The 13,273-nt window shown below is 39.1% G+C and overlaps 2 protein-coding genes across 2 annotated transcripts; one reads left to right on the top strand and one right to left on the bottom strand.

Annotated features, from left to right (window-relative positions):
- Positions 1 to 4: 4 nt before the first annotated feature.
- On the top strand, positions 5 to 4,645 carry grm2b (glutamate receptor, metabotropic 2b; the record flags this gene model as incomplete). The annotated part of the gene is made up of 3 exons (XM_010795500.1): positions 5 to 145; positions 2,794 to 2,986; positions 3,622 to 4,645. Coding segments are annotated over 3 exons (408 nt in total), but the record flags the coding sequence as incomplete, so codon positions are not given.
- A 1,158-nt stretch (positions 4,646 to 5,803) lies between these two features.
- Positions 5,804 to 10,984, bottom strand: rrp9 (ribosomal RNA processing 9, U3 small nucleolar RNA binding protein). The gene is made up of 15 exons (XM_010794613.1): positions 10,780 to 10,984; positions 10,522 to 10,616; positions 10,296 to 10,408; positions 10,139 to 10,206; positions 9,315 to 9,356; positions 9,083 to 9,209; positions 8,807 to 8,931; positions 8,616 to 8,708; positions 8,420 to 8,520; positions 8,200 to 8,334; positions 7,761 to 7,823; positions 7,496 to 7,641; positions 6,893 to 6,972; positions 6,676 to 6,749; positions 5,804 to 5,969 (listed from the first exon to the last, which is right to left on the bottom strand). The coding sequence occupies exons 1-15, from the start codon at positions 10,861 to 10,863 to the stop codon at positions 5,864 to 5,866; spliced, it is 1,452 nt and encodes a 483-aa protein (XP_010792915.1). The 5' UTR covers positions 10,864 to 10,984; the 3' UTR covers positions 5,804 to 5,863.
- Between the last annotated feature and the right edge of the window lie 2,289 nt (positions 10,985 to 13,273).

Genomic DNA, 13,273 nt, shown 5'->3' with positions numbered 1-13,273 from the left:
CCTCTGCACCGTCTACGCCTTCAAGACGCGGAAGTGCCCTGAGAACTTCAACGAGGCAAAGTTTATTGGGTTCACCATGTACACCACCTGCATCATCTGGCTCGCCTTCCAGCCCATCTTCTATGTCACTGCCAGCGACTACAGGGTAACTATCTATGAGAATGCTTTTCTATGAAGTCAACAGAGTATTTATAATTAATACATCTAAAAACGTATCAATTTAATGTAAACAAAGTCTATAAATGACTTCCCCTAGTGTGTTTATCATTCCTAAAGAAGAAGATGTCACTATCACATCCCATTTGATCATCGTCACCCAGACTCATGAAAGAGCGAGCTTTCATTTCAAGTGGGCTGAAGGATCTTTCAAGACAAGAACAAAGACTCTGGAGACACATCAGGCTGGAATATACAGATAGGAATAATGAATGACAGTCAAACTGATTCATTGAATCAGAAATGATTAATGACACATTCCAAGTGCAAAAGATGATTTCTGGAGGTTTATTACAGTTTGTGTTGCAGATGCTAACATGAATTCACAAGTGGCTCTTTATAGTGAACTCACTTGGTAGTATATTACCTGAAGAAAAAATAAAGTTGTAATCGGGGACATGGAGTACCGGCTAATTTAGTTTACTGTCTCCATGATATTCAGAGGAAATAGGACATAAATGCTAAAGGCCACATTTACCCTGCATCTCATTAATGGAATTGATTAAATGGGTTGAATATGCTTAACTATTACGTGACTTGTCTGAAGTACAGCAGCAGGCCAAACATTTGAATCTACATTTAATTTTCCTCAAGTAGAAAATGTTTAGCTGCAAGGGCATATTAATGTATTTATCCATGCAGTGTAAAGCAAGACAAGGAAGACGAACCAACGGGCATGAAGCTGACAGACCTTGTAAGTTATGAGCGCCGCTGCCTTAGGCGCAATCAAGGCCATTGCCACAGCATTTGCTTTCGGGTGTGCAACAAGGCCTTTGTTGTGCAAACAGATGGGGGAGGCCTGGATCACACGCTTTATCATCATGCGGTACCTCAGGCTTTTCATGTCTGTAGTGATCAGCCTTCCCCATCCCAAACTGTGAACCTTTACTGATCCCCAGTATGAGCTATGAGACCAGCAGAGCATTGTGGGATATACGTCTTCGTACCGGAGAGGCAGCACAGAATATCTAAAAGAATTAGATGTTTAGTACTGCAGCAGCGACCTTGGTGCTTTAGTGCTGTGTGACAACAATAGTAATGGCTGTGGGTTCAGTTGCTACATTTTAAATTAGGGTTGGATAGCACAGACATCTTCTAATGGGGGACTAGCCTTGCTGCTCAGTGAATCATGATGAACTCAAGGTTTCAGAAACCGTTACTTATACTCTTGCCTTTACATTTATTCCTCTTATGATGGAAAGTAAACATCGGCACGGAAAATAGTCATTGTTTAATGCATATGTGGTTAACTATTTTAAAAGAGAAATTGCCGTTAATTAAAATACTGAATTATAAAACGTAAGAAAAGTGCAGCATTAGTTTATCATATGCAGTTATATCCAGATACAAATGTATTTCGAACAATTTTGAAGATATCTATTGAAGAAAAACATAAAAGAAATCTCATAATGGAATAATTAAAAAGGCACAAAGCTTTAACTCAATTATGTATTGTCTTTGACCTTAGTTTTAGAGTAAGAACACAGGAGGGTTTACACAGCAAAGTCCTTTTGGTGCTTTCTAATAGTTTGTATAACAAACTTTTAAATGGAAACAGTTTCAATGCTGTAAGAGATAAGGAGCTGCGGACAAAAGACAAGTGATGTATTATTGCCTGCAACCTTGGTGGGTTTTTTCACCAGTTGTTTTTGTAGTCTAGAGTTTAGATTTATGAGGACTTTGCATATTTCTGCAGTGTTGTTGTTGCACGGTATGTTTAGGAGGGATTTCACTTCATGCTGTGGTTCTGCAAATAGAAGTTCCTGGACTGCAGGGGTAACCAGTGGGGTGGGAAGAGATGCGGCTCTGGAAGATGACCCCAGCAGTCAGCTCACATTAGCAGCTGAAATATGACTAACAAGGCCCTGACTTTCCAGGACAGCCAGCTGTGCTGTTATTCATGCTTATTCTTCTTCTAGCCCTCATATTCATGCACATACAGATACACTATTATAATTGCTAACATTTATAATTGAAAACTTCACACACATAATACCACTTGAATAATAGCCTGAAACAGACTTTGAAGTTTTTTGATATGTCTGCATAATAAGAAAATTAAGATTACATTTAGGATTAATCCTCTTAATACATCTAATTAAAAAAGTGTGCTAAAGGTAAAGCTCATGATCTGACATATAATGCAAAAACAAACATTGGTTTAATGGCCATATGTTTTAACCAGATTTGATTCACATGAAAAAAGAAACCTGTCAAAGTTGCACGCATAGGCTATTATATTTTATTCATGTGAAACCAAAAACATAATTTGTATTATTAATATCAATTTGCAATACAGGATAATATTGTGTTAAAACAGGGAGGCCTTGATTGGTTTGGGACTGCTTGGTTAAATGATTAGGAGTAGGAAAGGCCGAAAGATGTGTGAACTGATTGGATCAAACAAGATAGTGGAATAAGTATGTGGTGTACTGTGTGCGTATATGCGTGTGTGGGTGGAAGTGAGGAGTGCCAGGGGCCTTTGAACAAACTTCATTAGTCCCTTTGAAGCCAAAAGGAGGATCTCCATGGGCCGACTGATATATTTACCATCACCCACTCTCTTTCTCCTCACAGGTGCAGACCACCACCATGTGCATCTCCGTCAGTCTGAGCGGCTCGGTGGTTCTCGGCTGCCTCTTCGCCCCCAAAGTTCACATCATCCTGTTCCAGCCCCAGAAAAATGTGACCTCTCTGAGAGTCACAACCAACCGCTTCAGTGCCACAGTGTCAGCGACTGCATCCGCTCCCAGCTCCAGCTACTCTAAAGGTACAAGTATCCACAGTATCTGCCACTTAGTGCTCTATCTAGTATTGGAAACATTGGGCAAACACCGGCGCAGAGGCAACTGTGTCAATGAAGGTTACTGACTGGATCTACATCGCAAATTTGAAGTCATAACAATACAATTAAGGAAAAATCGACAACCTGACCTAAATGCAACACTTGCAATAACACCATCAGAATAGACCACCGTAATTTAGACAATATTTATACAATATTACACTTTTTTAAAGATTATTTTGGTTTTGCATCAGCGTGGCCCAGCAATTAAATCCAGTCATTACAATTATTTTCATGTTGGATAATAGAAACTCTTATCTAAAACTCATTAAATAACGTCTAATGACGACTATATAAACATATAAATTGTTCCACTTATTATTACTTACTTTTTTTTTTAGCTATGAGAGTTCAAAAACTTTTAGTCTAAACAACTGTGAATGTAAAGGCATGATGCTAGTTTTCCTGTTATTCCTTCACCTGGACTAGTGACATTGAAGTCATCTGTAATTAATGTTTAATTTAACGATTTAGACTCAGCCAGAGGAGGAGGAAGTATTTAGGGTAAAAATGGAAATAAAACTAATCTAACCTATCTAATGTTGTTTTTCCTCTCCCAGGATCAGCCTCTAACTATGTGCCAGCAGTCTGTAACGGCCGCGAAGTTGTGGATTCTACGACGTCCTCTTTGTAAAAAAAAAAAAAAAAAAAGGTTTCCCTCTAAGCACAAGACACCATCCCATCATCACTCATCCCTCCATGAAACAGGGCGGTGTATGACGGAGCCCCCATGCCATCCAACATGCTGCAGAGAGATATCTCTGTCTGGGTAGACTGACTGACAGCGGCAAGGGTAACTCTTTACTGTGAAAGTGATGTTTCTACAGCGCGCAGTATGTATCATTTGTAAAGCCTTTTTGTATAGATTTAATATGCTGTGATATCCTTGTTTTACAGATAGACGAAATGCACCGTGCCTTGTCCTAAAGAGTCTTGTTGTCAAATGGGTGCTTGTGAAGCAATAGTGTTATACAAACAAAAGGCTGTTCTTATCTCATCCTTACAGTGCTGTGAGTATATCCAAGTGTTGTAGACATTGATAAAAATTGCTATGAAATAAATGTAGCCCTTCTGTTCTACAAAATATGTGACTAACCTTAGTGAATGTGAAAGAGTAGGCAACTAGAGAACATAAAGGATGTGTGTTGATGTAGATTAGTGTTTGCTTTCCTGTAATTTATGTAAATAAAATAGTTTTCTTTTACATAAATAAATACTGCTTTGTATGAATTCACAATTGCAATTCTATTATAACTTAAATGTAGCTATTCAGAGACGATAACAGCTTTAGTACACATGGTTCGATTGTTTCATCTTGAAAAACACATTTTTTTTAAAAATATCTTTAGTTGAACCAACAAAGTATTGTTTACTTTATTTTGACCCAAGTCAAATTAAACTGAAGATGTTAAGTTTAAGTGACCATTTTCCCGCCTAAATAGGAGAATCAGCATGATTTCTAATTTCGCTGTTTCCAAGACTTGTATTTGGTGCTCTGATGTCAAAGCTATAACTATTGGTGTAACTACTAGTTAAGTATGTGCAATTATACATGTACAGTGCCTATAAAATGTATTCACCCAAGCTGGACTTTTGCATCTTTTATACATATTGGAGTTTCCTGATATTAAATTGTAATAACCATCTATTAACAACCTGCCCACTGTCTGCCTTGTCTGTTTCCATAGGTTAAATAAACATTAAGCATTCCTGCAGCAGATCCAAAAACAATTCAAGGTCAAAAGTACTTCAACAGTGGGAGACATGGTAGAAATGGTCAAAACAATTAGGCACACACAATTCAATTTGGATATGTACCAGAGGCTGATAAGAATTGTGCAAGTGAAACACAGAGGGACCGGAGAGGACACCTGCAGAACCTAAACAAAAGCTTATCAATATAATACTTATGTGACCATTATTAGGGTTTCAGCAAACTTTTGCCTCTGTCAATCTTATTTGATGGTTACATTCAAATATTTCAATCCACCTATTTGGTGTAATTCTAAAACCTTTTGTTTGCATTACCTTGAATGTTCCCTCATAAATGACATTTTGCAACATTTAATTTATTCCGTAGGTCTTCTACCAACAGAGATAAGTTTTTCCCCTGTAGAGTTAATTGTAATTTAATGTTGCTTCAACAGGTTGACAATAACCCACACATAAGCAGTTACCATGACAATGTAGGCACTTAACCCATCCCCTACTGATACAGAACAATTATGTTGAATTTTCCGGCACACAATTGGATAGAGAAACTTAAAGTAGAATTTTGAAAAGTACAAAACAAGGAGGATGAAATGCTTAGTAGCTAGATGTGCTGATGCCTAGAATACATATTTTTCTCACTTTGGTAACGATCGTGACTCAGCGAACCCTGCCTGAATCCTTTAAGAAAACAACGATAGTTTACAAGGATACAAGTGATTATTTATTTTCATGTATAACACAGGATTGTGCCACAAGGGGCAGTTACATGTAACTAACTAAGAAAAAAGAAAAAAGACAAAAAACTCATTTGTCAGTGTCACAGCCGGAGGAGAGAGGCTGCTCTGTAGTCCGGTGGTACGCGGGGGGGGGTCTTCTGTATCTCGTGCACGATGAACTGGCTGGCTGCGGTGGGTGTTGTCCAGCTTCACTAATGCTGTTAAAGCTCCTCCCAAAACTAAGATCACAAGACCAACAGCAAACACCTGTATAAACGATCAGGGTCGTCTTCAAAATGTTGGGTTTTCTTTCTCAAGGAGGATGTACAAAACAGTCAGCTTTTTAACCTTTGATTTACAAAATAACAGTCCACTATTCAGCTATCTTAACTTCCTCTGGACTTGGAGTTGGTTTCCTTTTGAGAGGAATAATATAGATCCCATTCTTGGCTTCTTTTAATCTCCACCATCGGCCCAACCTGCAGAAAAAACAAAGTTAAATCACAGGTGACAGATACCAGCAGAGCACATTATCCAGAGAGCTAGAAACACAATCTGAAACAGAAGAGGATAAAGACAATCAACTTTTCTTTTGTGTTTTTTAGATTGTAATGCAAATATAATTATGTGAAACACTGATCCACCCACAAAGAACAGTTGTGCCTCAAACCTTTGTGAAAAGTGAATCAACATCACACTCAGACATTCAGGGTCCCTTCAGGGTTAGTTCAGACAGTAAGCACTGACTGTATTCAGAGTGCTTTATTAACTTTAGATAAAACTCTCATTACAGTTTTAACAGTTGCTGGCAAAGCAACAACAACTTCTGCTAATTCAATTATAATCCAGGTATTTGTGTGTTGTTTTAATTATACAGTGAAGTCACGAATACTAGAAATCCACCGTTACATTTCCCATTGTAAAATACTGTTCTGTAGTTTCTTTCAATCCATGAATGCCATCTGAGGCTAGGGTCCTATCTTTCAAGAGAATTGGAAACAACTGAGGCTGCATTGAAAGAAAAATAAAGGTAAAGTGTGGTTTCCCCCTGACACGCAGAGAGATGGATTAACACTGTCATCTGGTGGACATTTCCTTCCCTGAACATAAACCCACTGACATTTAGTAAGCTGATAGGACCTCTACCTACTGTTTCTATGGTTACATGATCATTAGTTCAGTTACCTGTGCTCCTGTCCGACTCCTGCCACCAAGAACTGACCGGAGCTGGAAAACTTCAGACTGTTGACAAAACCACACTGGGACAGAAAGCAGAGGGAGAGACACGATGAGATATCTGAGACAGATGTTTACCAGGAATGCAGTGAGAATAATGTTTATAATTGGCTGGAAACACATCTTAAGAAAATGTGACACTTTTAAAAAAGATAAAGAAGCTCACCACTGGTACACTGAACAGAGGCTCCAGTTTACGGTAATTCTGGCCACACTTCCACAGCTTCACCTCCGAGTTGTGAGAGCCTGCAGAGAATATTACATTAATACAGACAGCAGAACGTCTAATGTGCGGCTAAAGACACACATACTAGCATCAACTGTTCTACTTATGCGTGTAAGATAAGATAAGACTTTATCCCAAAGGAAATGTTGTGCCAGAGTTACAAAAATACAATAAACACAGCAGCATAGTGCAGTAAAAAAGAGCAGTTAAATATCTACAGGAAACATGAAACATAGACGGTCACATAATTAATGTAAAATATTACCAGTATTTAGTGGTGCAAAAAACAAACCGTAGTGGCAGATACGTAATTGCACATCATCATAGCACTTTATTAATAATAATAATAATAATAATAATAATAATAATAATAATAATTAATACGACAAAAGTGTACGACAATTAGTCATACATTATTTGAATTCATTTAACAAAAAACTGTGGTTTAACCGTTTCATTAAAAAGCATCCAGCACAGTTGAGTGGGTGTATATATGTGTGAGAATAAAAAGCTGGTGAGGAGGACTCTCACAGCCGGAGGCACCTGAGGCGACGGTATCCGAGTTCTGAAGCGCCGCCACCGAAGAGACCCAATGAGCCTGCTGCAGCCCCGCTTCACCATGGCGACCGTGAGCCTGCTTTACTGTGCTGAGAGGCCTCTTCTTGTTGACACTCCACAGACCCACAGAGCTGAGGCCGTGTAGACAATGAAATGAAAGGACACAGAAGAGAAACATGAATACATCTGTTGACACAGATCAAAAACAGCATTGTATACGATACGACTGTGAAAGCTGCGGCTGCCTTACCCGTCGTCAGCTCCCGAAACCATGTGCTCCTCGTTTATGAGCTGGATACAGTCGATGGATCCCCTGTAGGAAGACAGAGGGAGGACAGAATGATGATGGTGTTAGTCTTATGCTTACATTGACTGTATTTCACAAAGATGAAAATAAAAGATATGATGTACAGTTCTCTAACTAAATCTATTCTGCCATGAATTTAGGAAAATAAAACACAATTATGCTGTAATCCCAAAGATGGAGGATTATTTATCAAATCTACTGGACATTAAAATGGTTGTCGGCAAAAGAGAGGTCACAATATATCATCCCAACACATATCTCAAATGTTCCTATTCTTGAAACCCATTTTTGTACTAAATAACATTACACGTTTAAATCTTGACTTTGATTGGCCAATCACAGCGCTCTACAGTCTGAACAGAGTGAAGACAGGCAGACTCACTCGTGTCCGTGGAACACCAGCTGGGATTCCTCGGGTATCTTCCACACCCTGACCGAGCGGTCCCGCCCCCCCGACGTCACGCAGCACTCCCGGCTCAGGCAGTCCAGTCCGGTGATGGCGTCCTGATGCCCAAAGCTGTAGAAAGTCACAATCACAGTTACATTCACACTTTCAAAACAGAATACAAGTCAAATAAAGCCTTTTCTGAGAAGTTACTCACAGAGTTTCCACGTATGCATTCTCGTCCACATTCCACACCTTTATTGAGCGATCGTGAGAGGCGCTGTACAGATCGTGAGTTCCCCTTCTGAATGAAAGACCCTGAGAAGAGAAAACACATTTGATATGATTGACAGGACCTCAGAGCCTCAATATAACTACAGTAGGTATTAGAGAGAGAAAGAGGGAGAACATACCGACACTGGGCCTTTGTGTCCGGTGAACTTATATAGATGTTTACATGTATTTGCCTCCCAGATCATGATCAGTTTGTTCACGTCTCCAGTGGCCTAAAAGATGTGGAGAAATAGGTTTCTGTTACAATATGAGGGCACACTTTATCAAACTGCTGGTAAAAAAGGCCGGATAGTTTGAGAGTACTACTCACCAAGTATTTCCCATCTGATGATATGGCCATACACAGGATATGGGCTGTATGTCCAACATGCCGATCCTCTGTGCCTTTCCTTCCACCGTGTATCGTGTGCAGTTTCTTTCCACTCTCAAAATCCCCTGAAATATGAGAATCTTCAATTAAGACTGCAAAATCAAACCATGAGCCTCAACAGCAAGGCACATTTTATTCAGATCCATATTTAGTTACTTTCCCCAATTTCCACACATACTTATTTGAAGGGATTTCAGAATTTGGGTGTTGACTTACATTTAATAATGGAGCAGTCTTTGGCCGCAGAAAATATGTACTTGTCATCCGAGCTGATGACCAGACAGGTAATTGGAAGTTTGTGTCCTCTCAACACTCTGATCTCTGAAGCATCTGGTGCCATGATCTAAAAGAAAGATTGAAAATCAATGCAATTCTGTTTATAAACAGATTTCCTTTATAATATTGAACATAGTGTGGATATTGAAGCGATAACATTTGCTGTACTTACATCTTTGGCAATAAGTCTCTGAAGCTTTCCTTTCTGTTCCAGCTGAGGGGGGAAATCACATACACAGCAAGTTAAAGACCATACGGCAAAAACACATGATACTCTGACAGCTTAAATGGTATTTGTGGCTTTTAAACAATAGAGTGCACTCAACAAAATTATCTAAATAGTGTTTCAGAAAGCTTAATTTTCCTTATCACTAGTGCCAGTAGTTTTATCAGCCATGACATGTGTCTGCAGAACTGAGAAATCAGACTACATGTAGTCTGAGGAGTGAAAACTAAGGGGACATTCTATATAAAGCCTATTGCAGCAAACGCTAATTAATAAATGCAAGATCAACGCTTTGTTCTGCTCAGAGATCTCCTCTGAAATGATGGTAGCCATTTAGTTCACACATGCAGTCTATATCTTAAATGTTCAGGAACAACAACCTGCATGGGTTCATGTGTGGATTGGAACAGAAATCAATATTCAGTTATATCTGTAATACGAATGTCCCCTCTCAAGACCTAGTCACCTTTTATGGTCGTAAATGTGCAGATTCAAGCATGGAAATGCTTCTGAATGTAGTACATGTGTCAATGTGGAAATCACTAAATATGCCTTAATGTTGGAAAGAAAGTGCTTAGAGTTTTATATTAGTCTAGAGATGAAGTGATCAAACTTAAACTACAATGTTAATAAACTGAACTGACAAAGTACAAGGGGGCTCGTGAACAGACAGAAACGGGATTATGGAAAATAAGAGGGTCATGTCCCATGTCCCCAGTAGAAATGACACGCTCTTCTACGATATGCTTTAATACAGAAGACACTCTTACCACTTCCTCTTGAAGTCTTCCAGCAACCAGATCAGTCTCAAAGGCGTCATCTTCTGCTTTATCGTCCTCTGACAAATTAAGTCACACAATTAATACATACAAGTATAGAAGTAATGTCAGACCTCTAGGTTATGCTGTATAGATAATTCAAGTTTACCTTCTTCCTTTAGCTGGTTTAGGTACAGTTTGGCTAATCTAAGCTTCTTCTCCTGTGGTGTTTCATCATAATCATCCCTTTCAATGGTCTGTCTTTTCCTGGCCACTATAGGACTGAGCAACAAGAAACAAAAGCAAAACACCTGGGTTAGTGATGTGCTTCAAATGTTGAACGATCTACTGGTCATATCCATACCATAACCTAAACAAACACATCGGAAAATTACCTCTCTGTCTCAGAGTCGCTGGAAATCTCTTCGTTGTGTTTGGAGATGAGTTTCTTGGCTCTTGGTTTTCCCTTTCCTCCTGGGTCTCCATCACCCTGCAGCACAACAAGAAAATACAGGGTTAGTAATGGCATACAATGATGTTGCATTTGTGACTGGGTAGACACAGCAGGTTATTATAGTGAAAACGCATGTGTCAACCAGTGGTTAGCTAACGTTACTGGGATTTAGCTTAGTAGCTAGGTCCGGCGAGCTTACCTTTCGTTTTAGCACTGTTGCAGGTTTCCCCTTTTTGGCAAATTTGGGGTTTACTTTTGCCTTTATAAAGAAAGGCGAAGACATGGTGAAACGCGAATAAGTAATTGATAAATGTAGATAGAGCTAGCTCCTTAACTTTCTAAAGCAGCACGTCAACACCAAACCCACATGGGTACAGTGCAGTGCAACCAAACCAGGAAGCTGACGTCACGTTGGAAGACAGCTGCTGATTGGCTGGTCTTCACAGTTCCTCCTACACGTCCCGCCTTCTGTTCAAACGCTGAATTTTCATTGGGTGAAATAGGATTTTAAAGTGAGCAGGAAACTGTACTGGAGTAAAATACTTCCCTCGGGGAATGAGTTTACGCATCTTAGTTCCGCACATAATTGTAAAAATATATATTTCTCATGACAGCAATCGTATACACACGTGTACCATACACAGTAAAATAGAAATACAGCAGCGGTATTTCACTGATATTTAACCGGAAACATTTAGTGCCGCTGTTGAATAAAAATTGTCGTATTTGTATCAGGATCTAATAACAGTAGTACTGCAGTAGTACTACTACCGGTACTTCCTCTACTACGCAGTATTTGCATATACTTCGCTGCTATCCTTCCTGAGTGTGTGGTTTCAGTTTTCCGTGAAGTATAGCTGAACGGCCAGGTGAGCCTCCTCTCTCTAAACCGCGTTACATTGAATAGTACATGTATTTGAGAATGTATGTTTGAAAGACAGTTGTATCACTCAGTGGCTCCAGCTGGAGGCGATCTGGGAGAAGCTAGTAGGAGGGGTTGAGGAAGCAGGAGGAGGGGGGATGCGATCTGAACTAACTTTTCATTTCTGTCTCGATTGGCTCACTGTAAAGAGATAAACAACGACTGAAAAAGTTTCATTGAAAGTTTGGCTGCAGCGTGTGCAAAAATACCGTGCCATACTTGATGTGTCAAATAATTACATATTTTGTCTACCCAGATATTTATTTCCACCCCCATGCCACCCAAGAGAAACGCAGGAGCGACTCCATCACAACCCCCAGCAAAGATGCTAAAAATCGGCCCTGATGCTCAGGGGTTTGGCTGTGAAACAGTAGAGGATGAGTACAGGTTGGCGGAGGAGTCCAGCTACTCCCCCTTTCCCAACAACGAGGTGAAAGATGCTATTTGTTGTGAAATTGTGCATGAAACAACTGTTGTTTGCCTCACTACACTTTGAGTTATTCATGTGTTTTTTCTTTCTCATTTGGCAGCATGAAAACATTGAATTTGAGCAAGAAAATATTGCAAGCCCAGGCATCAGAACAGACACCGTCAGCCTCCTCATGAAAATAGAGCAACTGCAGGCACAACTCAAGTATGAACGCAGATGTAGAATTTTGGCCGAGAGAGAGCTGAGGGAGCTCAAAGGTGGGTGGAAAAGTATTACTATTAATACATAAATTATGGTTGATTTTGATATTTTTTAGAACAAAACAATTGGGGAAAATATTAGTCAATTTACAGATAATGCTTTGTTTTTGGTGTTTGTTATTTTTGATGTATTTTAAAGAAGGCCCAAGTAAAGAACAATTTAATTTGGAACAAAATAATAAGAAAATAAATTATTGTTAACGTTATCGTTACACTTCTAGTTTCAATTAATTGCTAGTGTAACCTACAGAGTCTTTTAGTCCGTGCACAGTAGATCCTGCAAAAATGTAATATCTTTTTACAGGCAAGCACAACATTTTTGAGAATTAAGTTTCCAGCAATTACATGAACATTTATTACAATGTCTATGTGGGATAAATTGAGCATTTCATCCAATGAAATTATTATTTGCTTTACAAGTGGTACTGAATTGCATAATTTTTTTTAGGAAACATTATAAAAAATTCAGAACTGTATAAGTGCTATTTAATAGAATCTAAATAATGTGTTTTTTTAATAAACATAGAAGGCATTCAAACCACAATGTAGGGAGATAAGATATGATATTTAAATCGAAAATAATCATTTGTTTTTATAGATACTTTATCAAGTTTGGCTTTTTGCATGTCAGAAGTTTTTGACTGCTGCTAAAATCCTGAGCCAAAAATATAATAAAAAGAAACCTGCTAGCTAATGCTAATTACCCCGTAAAAAAACTTACTTTGTTTCAGCTTTTCTAAAGTGGTCTGACACCTTTTGCAGAGATGAACACTCTCATGATGCAGATGAGGCACACCGCTCATGAGCTGCGAGTCACTCTGGATCATGTGATCCAAGGAGGCGAGGCAGCAGCAGGATCCCAGAACTCTCAAGATGAAACCATCTCTTTCCTGGGAGAGCACGAGGGGGAGATGAGAGAGGATCATGATATCCTCCCAGAGGTCAGTGCTCATACTCCATGTCTTCTAATAACACCATTTTGGGAAGATGGCCTGGTTCACCTTAGTAATCCTTAAAAATAATAACACTAAAGCATGTAGTTTGGTTCCCCATAACCTTGCTTGCACCATGTTGGCCACTA

This window comes from Notothenia coriiceps, unplaced genomic scaffold (genome assembly GCF_000735185.1).
Source record: "Notothenia coriiceps isolate Sejong01 unplaced genomic scaffold, NC01 NC01_scaffold00037246, whole genome shotgun sequence".
Classification (NCBI taxonomy): domain Eukaryota; kingdom Metazoa; phylum Chordata; class Actinopteri; order Perciformes; family Nototheniidae; genus Notothenia; species Notothenia coriiceps.
This window is presented reverse-complemented; position numbering and strand designations above follow the sequence as displayed.